Here is a 23,459-nt window from a genome sequence, read left to right as displayed (position 1 = left end):
CTTTTTTCTTCCCTTCTCTTGATCTCTCCTCTTGTGGTTTGATGACTAGCTTTAGTGTTGTATTTGAGTTGATTTTTCTTATTTGTTTGTGTATCAATTGTAGACTTTTGGTTTGCAGTTACTCTGAAGTTTTGATATGAGTCTATATTATATATATGAGATTATTTTAAGTTTTTAGTCTCTTAATTGCAAGTGCATCTCCAGTGTCCTGCATTTGTACCCTCCTTTTCTCACATTTTCTGATTTTGGTGGCATAATTGTGTGTGGGTGATTTCATATCTTTACTGTGTATATACCTTTCCTGGTGAGCCTTGTCATTTGCGGTATTTTCGTTTCTGGTTGCAGGCTTTTCTTTTCTGTCTAGAGAAGTTCCTTTAGTATTTGTTGTAAAGCTGGTTTAGTATTCTTGAATTCTCTTAGCTTTTGCTTATTTGTGAAGCTTTTGATTTCTCCTTCAAATCTGAATGAGAGCCTTGCTGGGTAAAGTAATCTTGGTTGGAGGTTTTTTCCTTTCATCACGTTAAGTATATCATACCACTCCCTTCTGGCCTGCAGAGTTTCTGCTGAAAAATCTACAGATAGCCTTACCAATAAGGTTATCTTGGTTATAAAAATCTTGCCAATAACCTTCACTTGTGTGTTATTTGTTTCTTTTCCCTAGCTGCTTTCAATATTTTCTCTTTGTCTTTAATTTTGGTCAACTTGATTAAATATGTGTCTCAGGGTATTCCTCCTTGGGTTTATTTTATGATACTAGTTGCACTTCCTGGATTTGAGTGAGTGGTTCCTTTCCCATGTTAGGGAAGTTTTTGGCTATTATTCTCTTTGAATATTTTTTCTGTCCCTCACTCTATCTCTTCTCCTTCTGGCACCCCTATAATATGGATGTTGGTGAGTTTAACATTGTCCCAGAGTTCTCCGAGACTCTCTTCAATTTGTTTTCAATCTTTTTTCTCTTTTCTGTTCCACATCCGTGATTTCCACTAATCTGTCGTCCACCTCACTTATTTGTTCTTCTGCCTCCTGTATTCTGTTGTTGGCTGCTTCTAATGAATTTTTTATTTCAGTTATTGTATTTTGCATCACTTCTTGTTTAAGTTTTATATCTCATATCTCTTTGTTCAGTGTTTCCTGTAAATTATCCATCTTTGCCTCCAGTTTATTTCCAATGTCTTGTGTCATCTTCAGCGTCAACACTCTAAAATCTTTTCCTGGTGGCTGAGAATCTCCTGATCATTTAGCTGATATTCTGGGTTTTTTTCTTTCTCCGCTATCTGAGTTATAGTTCTCTGTCTTTTCATTTTTATAGGTTTTTGGTGTGGTGACCTTTTTTTACAGATACAAGAGTTGTAGCCTCTCTCACTTTTGGTGTCTGCCCCCCTTGTGGCTGAAGTCGTTTTGGGGGCTTGTTGTAGGCTTCCTGAGGGGAGGGACTGATGCCTGCCCACTGGTAGGTGGAGCTGATTCTAGTCCCTGTGTAGGTGGGGCTTAGTCTCTGGATGGGCTTAAAGGCAGCCGTGTGCCTGAGGGGTCTTTAGGCAGCCTGTTTACTGAGGGGTGGGGCTGTGATCCCACCTGGATTGTTGTTTCCCTGGGGCTTCTCAGCACTGACAAGTGGGGCTAGATTTTCCCAAAATGGCCACCTCCAGAGAAAGGCATGCTGGCTGCTGAATATTCCCGAGAGCTTTGCTTCCAATATCCTTCCCTCACAACAAGCCACATTCACCCCTGTTTTCCCAGGAGGTCCTCCAAGAACTGCAGTCAGGTCTGACCCAGACTCCGATGGATACTTTGCTTTGCCCTGGCCCAGTGCATGTGAAAGTCCATGTGTGCCTTTTAAGAATGGGGTCTCCATTCCCCCAGTTTCTTGGAGCTCCTGGGCACAAGCCCCACTGGCCTTCAATGCCAGATGCTCCAGGGGCTCTTTCTCCCAGTGCCAGATCCCCACACGTGGGAGTTTGATGTTGAGCTCAGAACTCTCACTCCTGTAGGTGAGTCTCTGTGAACCAGTTAGTTTCCAGTCTGTGGGGCTTCCCACCTGGGAGGTATGGGGTTGCTTATGTCACGTAATCTCCCCACCTACATCTTGATGTGGCCTCCTCTTTGTCTTCTGGAGTAGGATATCATTTTGAAAGTTTCTGGTCCATTTGGTTGAAGATTGCTCAGCCTTTAGTTGTGAATTTTGTTGTTTTTAGGAGAGAAGTTGAGCTCCAGTCCTTCTATTCTGCCATCTTAATCCCATCTCCGACCCCTCATCCTCATGGATCCTAGTTGGGTTTGTTACCACTGAGCCACGATGGGAACTCCTCGCCCATATTCTTATGGAGTCTCTGCTTTGGACTGGAATCCCATGTGTGTGAAACTGTGTGTGCCTTCCAAGAGTAGAGTCTCTGTTTTCCCCAGTCCTGTGGCGCTCCTGTACTTTAGCCCTGCTGACCTTCAGTGCCAAATGCTTCAGGGACTCCTCCTCTGAGTGCCAGACCTCCAGGCTGGGAAACTTGACATGGGGTTTGGAACTGTCAGTCCTATGGAAGAGCCTCTGCGATATAGTTCTGGTCTGTGGGTCACCTACCCAGCAGGTATGGGATTGTATATATTGTGAAAGCGCCCCCCGCCCGTCTCATTGAGGCCTGGCTTCTTTGTCTTTGGGTGCTTTGTTCAGCAGCTAGTTGTGATTTTGGTGTTTTCATGAGAGGAGATGAACTCAAGTCCTTCTACTCCACTGTCTTGTCTGGAACCTGCTGTTTCTTTAGCTGTGTCAGGGTCTAGGATCTTCTCTTTAGTTCTCTTTTGCAGAGTGAGCATCCCCTATATGAAGATAAATGGTTCCACATTGAAAATTCTTCCCCTTTTACTTGGACCATTTGTTTCTGCTGTTTTATTTCTGGCCATTTACCTTGGTTCCTCCTAATTTCCTCTCCTGCCTCTGGTCCTTCTGTGTCATTGCCAGATTTGTATTCTGAAACACTGTACACTGATTAAGAGCCTGTGCTCTGCCAGCCTGCCTGTGTTCTGATCCCAGCTCTGCCACCTCCTGGTGGTGCGACCCTGAGCAAGTGTCCTAAACTCTCTGGGCCTTGGTTGCTCATCTGTAAACATTTGGATTAATAGGCTTACCTCAGAGGGTTGTCGTAAGGAGTCAGCAAATTAGGACACATAAAATATTGAGGACCAGTCTAGGTACATATTATTATAGTTATTATTATTATTATTTTTGCTTTTTAGAGTTGCACCAGTGGCATATGGAGATTCCTGGGCTAGGGGTGGAATTGGAGCTATAGCTGCAAGCCTACACCACAGCCACAGCAGTGCAGGATCCGAGTCGTGTATGTGACTTACACCATAGCTCACGGCAATGCTGGATCCTTAACCCGCTGAGCAAGGCCAGGGATTGAACCTGCAACCTCATGGTTCCTAGTTGGATTCGTTTCCGCTGTACCATAATGGAAACTCCTTATTATTATTATTTTTTTTTTGCTTTTTTAGGGCTGCACCTGTGGCACGTGAAGTTCCCAGGCTAGGTGTTGAATCAGAGCTGCAGCTTCTGGCCTACATCACAGCCACAGCAATGTGGGATCTGAGCCACATCTGTGACCTGTGCTCATGGCAATCCCGGATCCCCGGCCCACTGAGTGAGGCCAGGGTTTGAACCCACATCCTCATGAAAATATTAAGATTCGTTTCTGCTGCACCACAATGGGAACTCCAGATTTTTTTATTAGATTCTTTTCCATTATAGGTTATTACAAGATATTCAGTATAGTTTCCAGTGTTATGTAGTGGGTCTTTGTTTTCAAGATGCTTTTTTTACTGTCCCGACTAACCTTTCAGTTCAAAGTTATAACAAAAAATCAAGACAGCATGTTTGTGATTATTTTTCTCTTAATAGACGACTCTTCATCTGGATCAAGCAGTCCATGCTGAAGTAGCTTTAATGATTCTTGAAGCATACCAGAGGTACCTTGCACAGAAGCCATATGCTGGGCTTCTTTCTGAAAGTATGAAGCAGGTATTTCTTTCTCTTATGTATTGAGGACATAAATCTTTATTATAAATGACTTGGGTGGATAAAGTTACCGTATTTACCCTTGGGTTTCCTAAGAACATTTCTGGCAACTTAAGATACTGAAATTGAGTTCTATGGTTGGAGGAAGACTTTTCTTTAAGAAGTTGTCTACATATGACTGTTTTAATATTGTGAAATTTGAGTTGAGCTCCAGGTGTGCTGGAACTGGCTTGTATGGGCTCAAGAGAACTGATTGTTAAATTTTTAGGAACTTTGCAAGCCCAGTTGTTAACCTCTTAGTGGCTTGAAGGTGACCATGGTGGGAGTTTCTGTACCACCAAAGTTGGCAAACCCTGTAAAAGAGCCCCCACACTCCAACTGGTTGTTAAATTTGTTTACTAGCACACCATTTGTGGCATACCAACTTTCATATTATTACTCTTTTGCTTGAGCTGACCCAGATCAGGTTCAGAAAGTGACTAGCAAGTAAGCAGGAGTGGTCAGTAGTGAGTGAGAAACTGCTTTAATTTAGTGCTGTAAACACTGAGTACCAGGGAAGCATTTTGTCTTCTTTTGAGGGTATTGTTGATCACAAAAAGGCATGGGTGGGTGAGCTTCCTGATTTAATGTCTATGTGACTAATGTAGTTTAAAATATATAATTGTTTTAGGTTTCATATTTGGCCAGTATTGTTCGATATGGAGAGACACCTGAGACCTCATTTAACCAATGGGCCTGGAACTTGATCTTGAGATTAAAACTGCACAAAAATGATTATGGATTACAACAGAACTGTGCAACTGTTTCCTTCTCCCGCACTGTGCCTGAAATGACTGAGTCACCCACGTTTCATCCTCTCTTGAAGGCTGTTAAGGCGGGCATGCCCATTGGCTGTTATCTGGCCTTAGCTATGACGGCTGTGGGCCACAGGTATAGTGTTTGGGTTGTACTGCTGGGGTTGCTGAACTTGTAGTCAGTGATTCTGCAATTTCACCTTTTACATCCCAAGGTCTGAGGCCTCCATCAGATCTGTCTAGGGGAAATCAGTGCTAAATAATAAGCTTTGACTAATAGCTTATCAAGGGGCAGTTCTGCCTCAATTCATATAAGACAGATTTGTCACGGAAAATGGCCTTGTTGCATTATGAAGAGAGTTAAATGTGTCACCCAGAGTCAGTGTTTATGTCAGCAGTAGATGGAGTCTCTTCCTGAGGATAATGATCAAATAAAAATAATTTGTCACCAGAGTTCCCTTGTACAGTGGGTTAAGGATCCTGCATTATCACTGTAGTGGCTCAGGGTGCTGCTGTGGCTCAGATTTGATCCCTTACCCCAGAAACTTCCACATGCTGTGGGTACATCCAAAAAAAAAAAAAAAATCAGTCACCTGTGTGAATTTCATTTCAGGTGATGATGGCCCAACTCAGGCTTTCCAGCTAAAGGGCTAAACCTTCCCAGCAATGAACTGCCTGATCAGGTCATGTGCCTTTCTTGTATAAGCCTGTAACTGTGTCTGTTTCTTCCACTGTAGCATTTATCACACTCTATTGTAGTTGTCAGTTTAATCTTATCAGAGGTATTCTATGAGGTTAGGATTCAGGAACCATATTTTTATCCCTAGTGTTGAAGACAGTATCTAGTGCAGTAAGTAACTGAATGCATGAATTCTCAGTTGGTTAATAATCCTTTTCTTTCAAGGTCAGTTTCCTGCAATATATTTTTTTCTAGCCTATTCATTTTTCTGAATTTTCTTTGACCTATGCTTTCTGATTCTTCAGTTTTAGATTCACTGTAACACCTTTTTAACACCCTGATTTCAGCATCTTGTTCCACAGTCAGTGTATTTTCAGTCAGATGCCAGTTGTCCTAGCAGCCGTTAATGTTCAGTCTATGCTCTGAAGTGGGAGAGACAGGGAATTGGCAGTGTTTAGTGGACATGGGAGCCATAAAACAATAAGCAGTACTGAAGACTATAATCATTGGCTAGATGATAGGAATAGAGTGCTGGTTCTTAATCCTGCCTGCCTTTATTTTTTTACTTTTTAGTTTTTAAAATAGGTTTTAAATGGCCGCACTTGTGGCATATGGAAGTTTCCAGGCCAGGGAGTGAATCCCAGCTGTGCCTGTGGCAACACCAGATTCTTTAACCTACTGCGCCAGGCCAGGGATTGAACCTGCACCTCCGCAGTGACCTGAGCTATTGTACTCTGATTCTTAACCCATTGCGCTATAGCAGGAACTCCCTGCCTGCCTTTAGAATCACTTTTGCAGTGTTTCTAAAAATACCAATTCAGGGGAGAGAGTGAGAATCCAGATCTGATTGATCTGGGGGCCAGTTCTCCAGATGATTCTAACATACAGTCTAGATTGAGAACCTCTCAGCGTATGGGCAGAAAGAACTAAAAGGAAGTAGAGATCTCTTTTTTTTTTTTTTTTTTTTTTGTCTTTTTTTTTTTTGTTGTTGTTGTTGTTGTTGTTGTTGCTATTTCTTGGGCCGCTCCCGCGGCATATGGAGGTTCCCAGGCTAGGGGTCTAATCGGAGCTGTAGCCACCGGCCTACACCAGAGTCACAGCAACGCGGGATCCGAGCCGTGTCTGCAACCTACACCACAGCTCACGGCAGCGCCGGATCGTTAACCCACTGAGCAAGGGCAGGGACCGAACCCGCAAGCTCATGGTTCCTAGTCAGATTCGTTAACCACTGCGCCACGACGGGAACTCCTAGAGATCTCTTAAGTGGGAGACCCTTGTAGAGGAGTTAAACATTGGAGAGATGTCTTTTTTTTTTTAAATTATGGTTTATTTACAATATTATGCCAATTTCTGCTGTACAGCAGAGTGACCCATACACACACGCATATATATATATACACACACACATACACACACACACATATACACACACACACACACACACACATATATATATATATACACACACACACACACATACACATTCCTTTTCTTACATTATCTTCCATCATGTTCAATCCCAGAAGGTTGGATGTAGATCTCTGTGTTATACAGTAGTACCTCATTGCTTATCCATTCTAAATGTAATAGTTTGCATCTCCTAATCCCAAACTCCTAGTCAGTCCCACTCTGTCCTCCCTGGAGAGGAGTCTTAATTAGAGAAGCTTACCTGGGCTAAGAAACAGAGAGGTGATGCTCACCTTCCCCAGGTGGTCAGGGTCCAGGACGTTGAAGATTCTGCCTAAAGGCTATCCACCCCTGTGTGTAGCACCTGTGCCTTCTTAGTGCATACTTGTTTATGGGATAGTAATTTCTCTGTCCCCCTCAATGGTAGAGGTGTTGCCTTATCTTTGTATCTCCACAACTTGTTTTTTTGCAGGCATTTCTTTTTTTTATTCTTTCCAGTTTTATTGAGATATAATTGACCTACAGCACTGTATAAGTTTAAGGTATACAGCATCGTGGTTTGACTTACATACATCATGAAGTGATTATTATAGTAAGTTTAGTGCACATCCATCATTTCATATAGATACAAAATTAAAGATGGAGTTCCCGTCGTGGCGCAGTGGTTAACGAATCCGACTAGGAACCATGAGGTTGCGGGTTCGGTCCCTGCCCTTGCTCAGTGGGTTAACGATCCGGCGTTGCCATGAGCTGTGGTGTAGATTGCAGACGCGGCTCGGATCCTGCGTTGCTGTGGCTCTGGTGTAGGCTAGTGGCTACAGCTCCGATTGGACCCCTAGCCTGGGAACCTCCATATGCCGTGGGAGTGGCCCCAAAGAAACAGAAAAAAAAAAAAAAAAAAAAAAAAAAAAAAGAGAATTTTTTTCTTGTGATGAGAACTCTTGAGATTTACTCTTTTAACAATTTTAATATATAATGTACAGCAGTCTTGATTATATTAATCGTCGCACATTACATTATATCCCTAGTACTTGTTTATCTTCTAACTGGAAGTTTGTGTCTTCATACTTCACCCATTTCACTCTCTCCCCCCACATCTGATAACCACAAATATGATCTCTTTCTCTTTGAGTATGTTTTTGAACTATAGTTGACCTACAGCACTATGTTAGTTCCCGTGTGTACAATATAGTGATTCCGTATTTCTATTCACTTCTAACTGATCACCATAATAAATCTAGTTCCGACGTCACTATACAAAGATACTATATAGTTATGGACTCTTCCCCACACTGTACATTTTGTAGCTAACTCATTTATTTTGCAATTGGAAGTTTGTACCTCTTAGTCTCCCTCACCTATTTCTTTCCTCCCTCCCCTCTTCCTCCCCCATTGTAGGTATTTCATAGTAATAGCTTACCTGGGCTAAGAAGCAACAGGTATCTGGCTGGAGGTGGGGGGAGCTGGAACGAAGGGGAAGCTTTGAGGAAACTCTTGATTGAAACCTGTGATTCCTGTTGGTGAATGGAGGTCATTAGATAGGTTGGTAGAGCCAAACTGTGGACAAATTTGAAAACTAGATAAAAGAGGGTGAAATTGAGCTACTAAGAAGGGGAGAGATGCTATATAGGTCCTTTGGAAGGCACTCTTTTTTTCTAAATTTTATGGCTGCACCTGCAGCACATATAAGTTCCTGGGCCAGGGAATTGAATCTGAGCTGCAGGTGCTGCAACACTAGATCCTTTAAACCACTGTGCCGGGTCAGATCAAACCTGTACCTCCCCAGCAACCTGAGTTGCTGCAGTCGGATTCTTAACCCACTTTGCCAAAACAAGCTTATGAATGGGCTTAGGGTTGAGAGCAGAGTGTGCAGACATAAGTTGTACCTGAATATGAAGTTATAGGTTTTTTTTTGACTACAGAGTACAGTAGTCACAAAAAAAAAAAAATCACTGAGTCTGACCCAAATGAAACATTGTTTATTTTTCTGTTTATTTTTATTCAATGTATTTTCCTTACATCTTTTTTAGAGCTATAAGTTATGCATAATTTTATATATTCATTGTTTTTCACTTCTAATATTGTAAATGTTTCCCTTAGGGTATAGTCTTTGCATTATTTTATTTTATTTATTTACTTATTTATTTATTTTGTCTTTTTGCTTTTTCTGGGGCCACTCCTACATATGGAGATTCCCAGGCTAGGGGTCTAATCGGAGCCGTAGCCACCGGCCTGTGACAGAGCCACAGCAATGCGGGGTCTGAGCCGCATCTGCAACCTACACCACAGCTCATGACAACGCCGGATCCTTAACCCACTGAGCAAGGCCAGGGATTGAATCCCCAACCTCATGGCTCCTAGTTGGATTCGTTAACCACTGCGCCACGATGGGAACTACGCATTATTTTATTTTTTGAAAAGATTTCCCCCCTAGAATTAAAGCAGTATAACCAAACTGTAGAATTAGGAAAATGGAAAAAAAAACCACTCTCTTTTACCACTCTAACACTATGAGCATTTTGGTGTGACATTATTCCTTTGTTTTTCCCCATCTATATAACTCTCTCTCTCTCTTTTTTTTTTTTTTTTTTTAACTGGTAGTTATAATTAGAAGTATAAAATTTTACGTTTTTTTCTGGTATTATTATAGCAGAAGTATTTTTCCATGTTGCCCTTGACCATCTTATACATTCTTTTAAAACGATTCTATAATATTCTCATTGAAGGATTTTTCCAAAATTTACATTAAGTCATTTACTTAAGTTTGTTTGCAATTATAAATAATTTTGAAAAGTACATTTTTATGTGGATCATCTGTCATATTTTTTCATATTCGAGATTATTTCTTAGGGATAGTCTTTGAAGAATCAAAAAAAATAAGTAAATTTCTAGGCCATGCTGGTTTCAGAAAAATTTTGCCAGTTTATACTGAGAGAGTGAGCTCATTTTTGAATCTTTGCTATAATACCTTGTGGGAATACATAGACAAGAAGAACCCTGTGTCTCAGAAGAAGCACTGTTTGAGAAGCAAAGTAGCATAGTGGCAAGTGCTCTGGACTAGAAAGTTGCAAACCTGAGTCCTCAGGTTTTTTTTGTTTTGTTTTGTTTTCTTTTCTTTTTAGGGCACGTGGAGGTTCCCAGGCTAGGGGTCAAATCAGAGCTACAGCTGCTGGCCTATGCCACAGCCACAGCAACGCAGGATCTGAGCTGTTTCTGCGACCTACATCACAGCTCACAGCAATGCTGGATCCTTAACCCACTGAGCGAGGCCGCAACCTCATGGTTCCTAGTCGGATTCGTTTCCACAGTGGGAACTCCTGAGTCCTCAGTTTGATCCTGTATCAGGAAAGTGTGTGAATTGGGGCATGAGATTTTACCTTCCTTTCATATAAAATGAAACTAGAGGAGTTCCCATCATGGCTCAGCAGTTAATGAGCCCAACTAGTATCCATGAGGATTCGGGTTCGATCCCTGGCCTTGCTCAGAGGGTTAAGGATCTGGTGTTGCCATGAGCTGTGGTGTAGGTCGCAGACTCAGCTCAGATGCCACGTTGCTGTGGCTGTGGCTGGGCCAGCAGCTGTAGCTCTGATTTGACCAGTAGCCTGGGAACCTCCATATGCCACAAGTGTGGCCCTAAAAAGACAAAGCAAAAAAAAGAAACTTAGAGATGAACTTTTATGTTTCTTTGTACATCTAGAGTACTGGTTCTAGCATTTCAATGTGAAGTTTGGCTATGCAAAGTATGTTGGAGACCTGAGAAAATCCACGTAGCCTATAGGCTGATAGGGGATTAGAAGAACATCATTTTATAAACTGTCTACCTTGTATGCTCATTGCCTTTTTCTCTTTCCATAGCATTGAGAAGTTCTGTGCAGAAGGCATCCCACTCTTGGGAATTTTGGTCCAGTCAAGGCATTTGAGAACAGTGGTCCATGTCCTGGATAAGATTCTGCCTTTGTTCTACCCTTGCCAGTATTACCTTCTAAAGAATGAGCAGTAAGTGGAGAACAGCCCAACAAGTACAAAATGACTATGTCCTCTGGTTTCTCAAGTATAATATAGGGGATGATATTTCACTAGTGTATTTTTTATGAGGCAGAAAACTTCCTGCCCAGTTTAGAATGAGTGATGAACAGTGACGGTAATAATGATTCCAGTTTTATTGTCATGAAGGATATACTTACTTTTGTTATTTAATTTTGGATTGCTTATAGCTTATTAGTATTGAAAAGAGTGATTGTTTCCATGAACATCTGGGAGTAGTGTTTCTGACATTGAGAAGCAAATGGCTTTGCTGTCATAACAGTGGCAAAACACACTGCTTTTAATTGCCTAGATGTGCATGAGGCAGTGTTATAGGCAGAAATAAAGGTATATAGGAAGGTGCTCATCATGTGAGACGTTCATAGTCTTGTTGAGAAAATAAGATTGTGAGGGGATTACAAAATTAGGAAGCAAAATATTGGCAAGGCCATGCTTGGGCATATAGATTGCACTGGCATTACAGTTGACCCTTGAACCACACAGGTGTGAACTGAACAGGTCCACTTATATGAGGGCATTTTTCAGTAGATATCCTGGAAAAATTTTTGGAGTTTTGTGACAGTTTGAAAAGACTCACAGATGAACTGTGTAGCCTACAAATATTGAAAAAAATTAAGAGAAAGGTGTAGCATGTATGTATAAAATATGTATAGATACTAGTCTGTTCTATCTACTACTGTAAAATACAAATCGATAAATTTTAATTTTACTTATATATTATATTTTAAATATATATTTTATAATTTATATATAATACATACATATAGTATATAGATATATAATTTATACATTATATTTTATAATTTATATATTATATTTTAAATATTATAATTTATTGCAATTATTTATAATAAAATTTATCAAAATTTACATGAACCCTTATAGACCATACATGGTGCCATTCACACTTGAGAGAAATGTAAACAAATGTGAAAGTGCAGTATTAAATTATAACTGCATGTGATTGGTTGTAGTACATACTGTTCTACTGTTATAATTTTGTAGCCAGCACCTATTGCTATCAGGGTGTCCAGTATGTTCTGTGTGATGCTAATCATCTTTGAGTGAACAGTTTTTCTCTCCAGTAAATTGTGTATCATAGTGAGAAGTGATGTCTTGCAGTTCTCCTGTCTTTTTCATTGTGTTTAGTGCAATATTGTAAATCTTGAATAACACCAGAGACCCATATGAAGTGCTTCTAGTGATGCTGAAAGTGCTCCCAAGAAGAGAGAAGTCATGACTTTACAAGAAAAAGTTGAACTCCTTGATATGTACTGTAGCTTGAGGTCTGCAGCTGTGGTTACCTATCATTTCAAGATAAATGAATCCAGCATAAGAACCACTGTGAAAAAAGAAAAGGAAATTCATGAAGCTGTCACTGAAGCTATACCAGCAGGCACGAAAACATTGCACTTTTTGTGAAATACCTTTTTATCTCATGTTGAAAACGCAGCTCTTATTTGAGTGCAGGATGGCTATAGGAAAGGTATATGCCTGTAGACCCTAATGTGATTCAAAGAAAAGGCAGAGTCATTTTGTGACAACTTAAAGCCAAAGGAAGGTGAACGATCTAAAGATGAAGAATTTAATGCCAGCACAGGATGGTTTGATAACTTTAGAAAGAGGTTTGGCTTAAAAAATGTCAGGATAACAGGAGAAGCAATTTCTGTTCACTAAGAGGCAGCAGACGAGTTCCCAGATGCTGTTACAAAAATCATCAAGGAGAGAGGCTATCAGCCTGAACGGATTTTTAATACAGATGAAAGTGCCCTATTTTGAAAAAAAAAATTGCCACAAAGGACATTTATTTAGAGGTGAGAGCATCAGAATTCAAGGCAGCAAGGAATAGGCTAACTGCTGTTTTGTGCATATGCAATTGGGTTTATGATCAGGATTGCCCTTACTCATAAAGCTGCTTGAAGAGGAAAGAGGAAGACTAACTGCCAGTCTTTTGGTTGGACAAGAAGGCCTGGACAGCGAGAACCCTTTTTCTTGACTGCTTCCATCAGTGCTTTGCCTTGAAGTAAGGAAGTACCTTGCTGTACCAGACTGCCTTTTAAAATTCTTTGGTAGGAGTTCCCATCATGGCTCAGTGGTTAACGAATCCGACTAGGAACCATGAGGTTGCGGGTCCGATCCCTCGTCTCGCTCAGAGGGTTAAGGATCCGGCACTGCCGTGAACTGTGGTGTAGGTCACAGATGCGACTTGGATCCCATGTTGCTGTGGCTGTGGTGTAGGCCAGCGGCTGCAGCTCCGATTAGACCCCTAGACTGGAAACCTCCATATGCCATGGGTGCGGCCCTAGAAAAGACAAAAAAAAAAAAAAATTCTTTTGATAATGGACAATGCCCCTGGCCACTCAGAACCCCATCAGTTCAGTACTGAAGGTGTCATAGTGATCTGTTTGTCCCTAAACACAAGTGTCTCTAATTCAGCCTCTAGTTCAGAGGGTCATAAGGACTTTTAAGGCTCGTTATACCTGGTACTCTATGGAAAGGATTGTCAACACTATGGAAAAGAACCCTGATAAAGGGAACATCAGGAAAGTCTGCAAGGATTACACCATTGAGGATGCCACTGTTATAGAAAAAACTGAAAGCCATGAAGCCCAAAAACAGTAAACTCCTGCTAGAGAAAACTGTGTCCAGATGTTGTACATGACTTCATAGGATTTGTGACAAAGCCAGTCAAGGAAATCATGAAAGGGGTTGTAGATATGTTAAAAGAAGGGAGGAGATGAAGGGTTTCAAGACATGGATCTTGGAGAAATTCAAGAACTAAGAGATACCACAGAGACTTGATGGAGATGAGCACTTCTGAACCAGTGCCGGGTGATGAGGAAGAAGAGGCAGAAGCAGCACACCAGGAAACAAATTGACATTAGATAGTTTTACAGAAGACTCTGATTACGTAAGACTAATCTTGACTTTTTTTTTTTTTTTACAACATGGACCCTTCTGTGATATAGGCACTGGAACTAAAGCAAATGGGGGAAGAAAGCTTGGTACTATATAGAAACATTTTGGAGGGAAATGAAAAAGCAAAGAAGTAGAAATTTTGATGTATTTTTACAAAGTTACACTGAGTGTGCCTGCCTCCCCACCTCCCATTCTACCTCCTGCACTTCTGCTTCTGCCACCTCGGAGGCCACAGACCAACCTTTCCTCTTCCTCCTACTCAGCATGAAGATAATGAGGATGAAGACGTTTAGGAGGTCCACTTCCACTTAGCGAATAATGAATAATCATCAGGCTGCACAGTTGATAAACTTACCTGTTTTTTTTTTTATGTGTGTGTCTTGTGTGAAAATCTTAAGAACTGTACAGCAAGACTGTATGTGACATTTTGTGTCATCATGATGATGATGTAAGTATTCATTGTGTAGAATACTGTGTGCAAGACTCGTATTGAAGTGGATAGCCTATTCTTACATAGGCAAAAGGTGAATGATATTCCATATAAAGTTAATGATGTGTTAGTTTTCTTACTGTTTCATAACTTTGCTTTCAAAGAATTACACTACTCTTAATTCCCTGAAACAGTATGCCTCTCTCTTGTAATTGGAGAGAATGCATATCAGCCTATTATCACAGGTGAGTGGTTTTTAAAAATTGTAACAGTATTTCCAACACTGTATTATCAATATGACTGTCATACTGTATGCCATAAAGGTTGTGTAACCATTCATTCATTAGTATATAAGCTAGGCAGTTGTGAAACAATTGCACTGGTTGCATAAAAGCAATCATATTGCTGCTTCTTCATTATCAGTGCTGAATTGTTATACCTGTGAATAAATATGAATTTCTTTTTCACATTGTCTTTTTTTTTGATAGGCAAGAAATAGATTTATTAGGATAGGATGCTTGTGAGAGATGCAAGCGGGCATGCAAGGAGGCTGTCTTTTCATTTTTGATGTCTAATGTTAATAGCCTCTATAGTATTTTATATCACATAAGACAATGTTGATGAAAGTGCTGACAGACAGTTCATCTTGTAAACAGATGGTGTAAACTAACAGTATCAATAGATACAGTACTATAAGTGTATTTTCTTTTCCTTATGATTTTCTTAGTATTTTCTTTTTTTCCAGCTTACTTTATAAGAGTATAGTATATAATACATATACAAATTATATGTTAATTGACTTAATCAGTGTTATTGATAAGGCTTCTGGTGAAGAGTAGACTAGTAGTTAGGAGTCAAAAGGTATACAAAGATTTTTGATTGCATGGAGGGGGTCAGTATCCCTAACCCTGTGTGTTCAAGGGTCAACTGTATATAGAAAAAGCATATGGAATTATGGTAGAAGAAATAGCTGCTTAGGGAAGGAAGACATTAAGGATGGGGACTAATCAAGATTCCTAATTGCACATGATGAAAATCCAGTGCACACGTGTTTTACCAAAAAGGAAATGCATTGGCTTATGTAATTGGGGAAAAAAGGCTCTTGATAACATCAGGTCATTCTAAAGTTGTGGTTCTCAAGTGGGGGCAGATTTTGACCCTCAGGGGACATTTGGTAATGTTTAGAGATCATTTTGGTGGTCACAAGCTGGTGGGTTGGGGCAGGAAGGGCAGGGATTGAAGGAGGCTGCTGCTGACATCTAGTGGGTAGAGCCCAGGGATAGTAGTAAACATCCTACAGTGCACAGGAGAGCTGTCCCAATGTGTCGGTAGTTGAAGTGCTGAGAGGCCCTGGGTTAGTGTTTCTCTTTGTGTTTATCCACCCTTCCTGGTCCCTTGGTCCTGCTTGTCTCTCTCTCAGGCATTCTCTTGTAGGTGTACTTTTTCCAGGGGAAACGAAAGTACATGGCTACAGAGAGAACCATTATCCTTGTTTCCCATGGGAAAGGCAGATGTTTTTCTTTATCATAATTCCTTTTTTTTTTTTTTTTTGGCTGTGCTTGTGAATTGCAGAAGTTCCTGGGCCAGGGATCAAACCTGAGCCACAGCAGTGACCTGAGTGGTGGTGGTGGTGACCAAGCGAGATCCTTAACCTGCTGAGCTACCAGGGAACTCCTTTATCATTATTCTTTATGATGATTAGTCTATTCATGCGCTCTCCCTGAGCCTGTCACTGTGTCCAGAGGGACTGACCAGTCCTAGGAGGAAGGAGTATGGAGATTCTGTATTGGGAGCCCCTCCCTCCCACAAGTCTGTAGCGTGGAGGCAGCACAGTTCCCTTCATGAAAGGATGTGTTAACAGAAGGGAGATAGCAGATGCTCAGTGAACAGAAACAACAGATAGCCCACAAATATGACTTTTTGGAAAAGGAGGGTCTCTAATTGAGCTTTGAGGTGCATTGGGCCAGTGGAGAGGACATGGCCAGACGGGGCTTTTTCAGTATCTGTAGTGGGCGGGAGGAGGGTCTGGAGAGGGCCAGGCTGGGGAGGAGCGTGAGTGAAGGCATAGAGGGGGGAAGAGAAGTACCTGTCTGGGGAGCAGGGAGGAGCTCATCTGGCTGGGGCCTTTTGAAGGGCGAGGAAAGAGGAGGTGAGGTCTCTATAGTAGGGGACAGGTAGTACGTCCAAAGGCACAATGGGGACATTCCAGTTTTCCCATTGTGTGTCATTGCAAACAGGGATGAGAATCACTTCCCTGGGGATGAGAATCACTTGGAGGAGCTTATTAACTACAGGCCCCCAGCTCCTCCCCTGGAGATTCTACTTCAGTAGAAATGGGTTAGGGCCTAGTGGCTTTTTTTTTTTTTTTAATTTAAATGAGCCTCCTAGGCATTGAGCAAGTCCAGAAATGCATGTGTTCTGGTTACACATGGCAGGGCGGTCAGGTGTGAGTTGTGTCCTCACTCCGTCACAGGACACAGGTTTGGACACAGGTGACTTCCTTAGCATTTCAGAGCTTCCATTCCTTTTTTTGTATGATGAGCTAATTAACACTACTTCTCATATGGGCTAAGTGTAAGGATTAAGTGATACACAGGAAGTATCATGCCTGCCTGGAACACTTTGAGTAAATTGTCTTTAGATTTTTGAGAGATTTTAAAATTAGATTGAATGGTCTATTTTTTCCCCCTAATTGTTACATTTTGAGTAAAGGTCTTTCTAGGCTCCCCTCTAATGCCTGCACTAGCTCTGTGCTCTGAACTCTCACAGGCTTTATTGTACCTTTTCTCTTGTGGCTTTTCCTGTATGCTCAGTGGAGTGTGGCCTGTGTCATGGCCCCTGTGAAATAGGAAGCATCCTCATGCAGCAGTCACAACTCTTATTGTTGGCCTCTGGGCTGGCTCTGTCTGCGCAAGGGGGAGCAAAGCAGGCCGGGCACTGCCCTCAGACACAGAGAAAGTCATCACATTCTCAGGATGCAGTTACCAACTTTAAGTGCCATGAAGGAAAACAGTGGGTGCTCTAAGAGAGGTTAAATGGGTTAGACATATTTTATTTTATTTTTTTGTCTTTTTAGGGCCACACCCATGGTATATGGAGGTTCCCTGGCTAGGGGTCTAATCGGAGCTACAGCTGCCGGCCTATGCCACAGCCATAGCAACTCCAGATCCAAGCTGCGTCTGTGACCTACACCACAGCTCACGGCAATGCTGGATCCTTGACCCACTGAGCAAGGCCAGGGATCAAATCTGTAACCTCATGGTTCCTAGTTGGATTCGTTTCCACTGTGCCGTAATAGGAACTCCCATATTTTTTATTTATTTTTTTTGTCTTTTTAGGGCCGCGCCCGCAACATATGGAGGTTCGCAGGCTAGGGGCTGAATCGGAGCTGTAGCTGCTGGCCTGCACCACAGCCACAGCAATGCCAGATCTGAGCTGTGTCTTTGACCTACACCACAGCTCATGGCAATACCAGATCCTTAAACCATTGAGCAAGGCCAGGGATCCTCATGGATACTAGTCAGTTCATTAACTGCTGAGCCACGACAGGAACTCCATAGACGTAGTTTAGATGGCGAGGAGGGGTCAGGAAGTCTGTTCTGAGGAAGGGACATGGCAGATGAGATGTGAGGGATGAGTCAGAGTTTGCCAGGTTAGGTGTGGGGAAGTGTTTCACGCAGAAAATCCAGCAGAGGCAAAGGCCCCTCGAGAGGAGGGAGCCTGGTGCACCTGGGGGACCAAGGGCACGTCTGAAACTTAACTGTGGTGGTATTGCCTCCCTCTCCCAGTATGCCACCATTTTGGAGTTGACACCCAATGAAAAATTGCAGAGTGGGGAGTGCAGAGGTGAAGCTTTTAAGGTGTTTTCCCTCTAATGCTCTATAACTCACACATGTTTTTGCATCTTGAGTCTGTTCACTACACGTCTGCAGGTAGGTAGATTTAACCCATGTCAAAGTGAAAAACTTTATTCTTCTGAAATTCCTGAAGACTTAGCAGAATCCCTAGAGCTTTGGGCTAAAAATGGGGCCACTTCAATATTTTTTGGTTTTCTCATAAGTGTTTAGCCACTGGAAATTCTGTTGACTTCTGATTGGAAGGTAAAGTGTGTTGTCCTCTGTGCTCGGCAGGTTTCTATCCCACCTCCTCCTGTTCCTACACTTGGACAGCGGTGTCCCTCAGGGTGTCACGCAGCAGGTCACCCACAAGGTGGCACAACACCTGACAGGAGCCAGCCATGGGGACAACGTGAAGCTTCTCAACAGCATGATCCAGGTCAGGGCCCTAGTCAGCCCCTAAATACACCCTCGCCTGCCTTCGCAGTCAGACACCCCCAGAGCTAGCATGTCTGCGTGTTGGTCATTTCAGAGCACTTAGCACAATGCTTTGGCTAGGAAAGTCAGCAGAGCTGGGTTTTGTAGTGGAGATAGGGATTATCTGGTAAATGTTTTAAAAATGGGAGGCTGGTTATTACCTTGCACATCACCTGAGCCCTTTCTCTGTAGGCTCACATTTCTGTAAGCACTCAGCCCAATGAAGTGGGCCCCGTTGCCGTATTGGAGTTCTGGGTTCAGGCTCTTATAAGCCAGCATCTCTGGTACCGAGAACAACCCATCCTCTTCCTCATGGACCATTTGTGTAAAACAGCTTTTCAGCTGATGCAGGAAGACTGTGTGCAGAAATTGCTCTATCAGCAACATAAGGTAAACCTGTTATGGAATTTATCTTTCGGTCATCGGCTAGATAGTAGCTTTATAAGGGCGTTCCCTCATATGCACCCTTCTCAATACAGCTCTATGGCCACCGCCTTTTTCAAGCTCTGCCTCAACAGTGTCTTGCCCAGTAACTGTAGTTTGCTAGCACAGGTCCTGTAAAGCCAAAGGAAGCACACCCCAGGAGGAGCCCTGCCCATGACATTTGGCTATCATGTGCTGCCTGGGATTATCACTGCTGGTGAACTAATTATTGCAATCTGTATCCTACGAGCACCTTCTATATCTCACCAGATCTTCTTGAAAAGCGCATTGATTCAGTTTTTTTAAAGCCTCCTCTCTCTACTCTACATGCTCTCCCTGGTGTAGAATGCTTTGGGGTACCACTGTGACCGGAGTCTGCTGTCCTCTTTGATGAGCTGGATCGTGGCAGGCAACATCACACCTTCCTTTGTGGAGGGCTTGGCCCTGCCTACTCAGGTAGGAAATGTACTGTGAACCATTTATTATCTTTGTGAACTTTAATATTGGTATCATCCTTGCCAGTACCTTACTAATAGCCGAAAATCACTCAGCACTTACTATGTGTAAGAATACTTTTTCATTTAATCCTCACAATAGCCTTCTGGTGAGGTTGTGCTCTTGCTAGTCATGTTTCACAGAGGCTCTAACTGAGATTTAAGGGACTCAGTGGCTGGGTCACGGTCAGACAACTCATGATCGGATTCCAGCTGTCTGACTGCAGAGCCTGCCCAGCACTAGGGCAGAGTGGGTAAGAGCGGATGCTAGAGCTACTGTATAGCACAGGGAACTATATCCAGTCTGCTGGAATAAACCAGAATGGAAAGGAATATAAAAAAGAATGTGTATATGTATAACTAAGTCACTCTGTTATACAGCTGAAATTAGCACAACATTGTAAATCAACTACGCTTTAATAAAAAAAATTAAATTCAGAAAAAAATAAAATAGATTATCAAGCAGTACCTACTGTATAGCACAGGGAACTAAACTCAGCATCTTTTTTTTTTTTTATTCCTTTTTTAGGGCTGCACCTATAGTGTGTGGGCATATGGAGTCTCCCAGACTAGGGGTCGATTGGAGCTGCAGCTGCTGGTCATGGCCACAGCCACAGCAATGCTAGATCTGAGCCTCATCTGTGACCTATACCACAGTTCATGGCAATGCCGGATCCTTAACTCACTGAGCAGGGCCAGGGATCGAACGCACATCTTCATGGATACTAGTCAGGTTCTTAACCCCTTGAATCACAATGAGAATTCCCCTCAATATCTTTTAATAACTTGTATGGAAAAGAATATGAAAAAGAATATATATAAAAAACTGAATCTCTGTTGTACACATGAAACTAACATAACACTGCTAATCAATTATACTTACATATTTTTTTTTAATTAAAAAAATAAAAAAGATGTGTGATCACCTCAGGGGAAAAAATAAGAGTGGACGCTGGAGCCAGGCCGCCCAGGGTTTCAGTCTTGGTTCTACCGTTTGCTGGCGCAGTGCCTTGGGCTGCTGGCTTACTTCTTTGTCCTCAGTTTCCTCAACTGTCAGATGGGAATAATAATTAAACCTACATGTAAAAACTCTTAGAACAGTGCTTACTAGGTGATGGCTGCTATTGTTGTCATTGTTATCATTAATTAGTCACACTATTTTCATTGTTATTACCACCTCTGACTTTGTGTGTCCAATTATGTCTCTGTTTTATCACTTAAATCAGTAGTAACATCTTTCAACTTCCTGTCACAGTCTTACCTCCCTTTCGCTCTTCGAGGTTCCTCTTGTGATCCCGCTGAGACAGACTCCATGCTTTAACAGTATCCATCTTTTGCCTAGCTGATTCTCTTACCTTTCCCTCCGTCTTTGTGTAGAGCCTTCTCTGGTGTATCTGCTTCCTCTGTTCTCACCCTCTGTCCTTTGGTTTCCTATAGCACTTGACCCCTGATTCAGTACTCACACTTCTTTACATTTTGGTTACTTATATATTCATCTTGTCTCTGGTGAATGGAAAATCTTCTAACAGGCAGAGCTCCTGTCTGGCCCTCTTTTCTGTCCCTCTTGTGTATAAAACCTGCCTACCAAATAGTGCTGAGGGAACAAACATCCTCACTTAACTAAACTAGCCTTTCCAAAGAAATTTAACATTTTTCAATGACCTATTCTGTCTAAATTTATATCTGTGATAAGAAGAGAAATAGGTGTAAACACTATGTGTTAATTTTAGAAACTAAATATTTGTTGTTTGAGAAGTGTAATGGAAAAGATGTCGATTCGTGGAAGAGGAGGATGTATTTTTGTCTCTCTGAGGTAGCAGCTCATTCCACTCACCTGTACCTGGTGTTATTGTAGGTCTGGTTTGCGTGGACAGTCCTAAACATGGAATCCATCTTTGAAGAAGACTCCCAGCTCCGAAGAGTTGTTGAAGGAGAACTGGTTATAAACTCTGCATTGACCCCCGACCAAGCTCTGAAGGTGCAAATAGCAGTTCTGCATTTGAGTGGTAGAAGGTGGTTCACATTTGATGCTGATGGGTTCACCTGTGGCTTTCGGATTTCTCTGTTTTCTTTTGTTGTGAATATTTGAACAGCACGATAACCAAGCTAATGCTTAACAGGGCGTAATTGAAGTATATACTTCCTTCCCAAGGTTCATTTAATATCGAGAGTCACAACCTAGTAATTTGAGGTGGTTCACTGCATGTGTGAAGGGGATTTGCTGTTTTAAAGTAACAGAATCCCCTGAGAGCTTGTTAAAAATCAGATTCTTGGACTCTGTCTTCTGAGAGTCTGAGTTTCTGGGTCTGAAATGGGACCAGGAATTTAGTTTTAAAAACTCCCTAACTGATCGTTAAACTCACTAAAGTGTGAGAAAGACTGGAATAAGGCTTTAGAATGAAAGACCTTCTATTTTAGCATCCTACAGTGAGGACTTTACTTTTGGACTTCAGAGCCTGTCAAGGGACTTATCGTTCTTGAAAGTCCATTTAAAATCTAAATTTGCAGGAGATTGAGAAAGTTTGCCGGTAAAATTCACTCTGGCTTTCAGATTATTCATGCACCATGGTGTTTTACATGTGAAAGAATGGAAGGGCATGGAAATGAGATTAGACTAGGTGATGCTTAACACCCAGTCCAAGTCTGGGCCCTGTGAGATTTTTGGCAGAAAAAAGCTGCCCCGCATGTCTTGCTACTATGGTTAAAAGTGTTAGCTAGTGGGTTGGAGAAGTAAGGTTTATATGATGTTTCTTTTTCTTATTGAATTAAAAACCAAATGTTCAGCATTTCATGTGGAACACTTGGAACAGACTGGGCGTTCCTATTGTGATGCAGTGGTTAACGAATCCGACTAGGAACCATGAGTTTGTGGGTTCGATCTCTGGCCTTGCTCAGTGGGTTAAGAATCCGGCGTTGCCATGAGCTGTGTTGTGGAACACAGACGTGGCTTGGATCCGGTGTTGCTGTGGCTCTGGTTTAGGCCAATGGCTATAGCTCCGATTCGACTCCTAGCCTGGGAACCTCCACATGCCGCAGGAGCGGCTCAAGAAAAGGCAAAAAGACAAAAAAAAAAAAAAAAAAAAAAAAAAAAAAGAAAGAGCAGACTGTTTGCAATTGTATTCGTTTCCTGGTTGCTCAGAACCCCTCCTCTTTTGTAGAAAGCCCAGGCGCAGCTAAAGCTCCCCATCGTTCCGTCCCTCCAGAGGCTGCTGATTTATCGTTGGGCCCACCAGGCTCTCGTCACACCTTCTGACCATCCTCTCCTGCCACTCATTTGGCAGAAGTTCTTCCTCCTGTATCTTCACCGCCCAGGACCACAATATGGGTATGGTACCCAGTGCAGTATTAAGTTGCTGAGAATCAGTCCTCCCTTTGCACTGCTCTGCTGCTCTGTGTTCCCACACCCTGGCCTGTGAGTTAGAGTCATTCTCTGGCTAGGAGCCTCCATCCTTTCTCGTATCACATCTATTAGGCTAGACCATTCCTGAGGCCAGCTCTCTCTTTACCACCCCTCAAGATCCAGGGTGGTGAAAACCTGTGCCAGGTTTAGCAGAGAACCACTGGAGACGCAGCGAGATAGGAACGGTCCCAAACTGAAGTTGCTTGTGTGGCCATCATAGGGCTTGTTTGAGGGGGCTGTGATATTTAGTGATATCTAGACAAAGGCCAGGCTATGTCTAGGGGTTCTGGTATTTCCACTAGATGTGAAGGGACTCTGGCCAGCTGGAACCTACTGTCACTGTCAACTACATTGCTCTCTGGCTCCAGCTCCATTTTTGGTTCACCAACGCTCCCTTAATTCACCCCTTGAAACATACAGAAGTTGATTTTTCATTACTGTTTTCTGCCAGATTGCAAGTTCTTTGAGAACAAAGACTATCTGTATACTTTTCTGTACCTCTAAGTGATGATAGTATTTTGAATTTGCACAGCATTTCATTCTTCTGAAA

The 23,459-nt window shown here is 42.2% G+C and overlaps 1 protein-coding gene across 11 annotated transcripts in view; it reads left to right on the top strand.

Annotated features, from left to right (window-relative positions):
- EPG5 (ectopic P-granules 5 autophagy tethering factor) overlaps positions 1–23,459 on the top strand; it is a 122,965-nt gene that overhangs the window by 39,454 nt on the left and 60,052 nt on the right. For 10 of the 11 annotated variants that reach the window (XR_014808154.1, XR_014808155.1, XR_014808156.1 and 7 more), the window contains 8 exons: positions 3,890–4,009; positions 4,677–4,936; positions 10,742–10,882; positions 18,410–18,554; positions 18,785–18,982; positions 19,361–19,471; positions 21,365–21,487; positions 22,668–22,834. Coding sequence is in view for 7 of the 11 variants with exons in the window: in XM_084964950.1 (XP_084821076.1) it covers positions 3,890–4,009; positions 4,677–4,936; positions 10,742–10,882; positions 18,410–18,554; positions 18,785–18,982; positions 19,361–19,471; positions 21,365–21,487; positions 22,668–22,834 (1,265 nt within the window). In the remaining 4 variants the exon portion in view is untranslated. Of the gene's footprint in view, positions 1–3,889; positions 4,010–4,676; positions 4,937–10,741; positions 10,883–18,409; positions 18,555–18,784; positions 18,983–19,360; positions 19,472–21,364; positions 21,523–22,667; positions 22,835–23,459 lie in introns of all 11 variants that reach the window. The other variant, XR_014808162.1, reaches the window with a different exon arrangement.

Source organism: Sus scrofa, chromosome 1, assembly GCF_054392235.1.
Source record: "Sus scrofa isolate SSC_HxYL_T2T_F1_AM1 chromosome 1, Sscrofa_HxYL_maternal_Yorkshire_Landrace_v2.0, whole genome shotgun sequence".
Classification (NCBI taxonomy): domain Eukaryota; kingdom Metazoa; phylum Chordata; class Mammalia; order Artiodactyla; family Suidae; genus Sus; species Sus scrofa.
The sequence above is the reverse complement of the archived record's forward strand: the minus strand, read 5'-3'. Positions and strand labels throughout refer to the sequence as shown.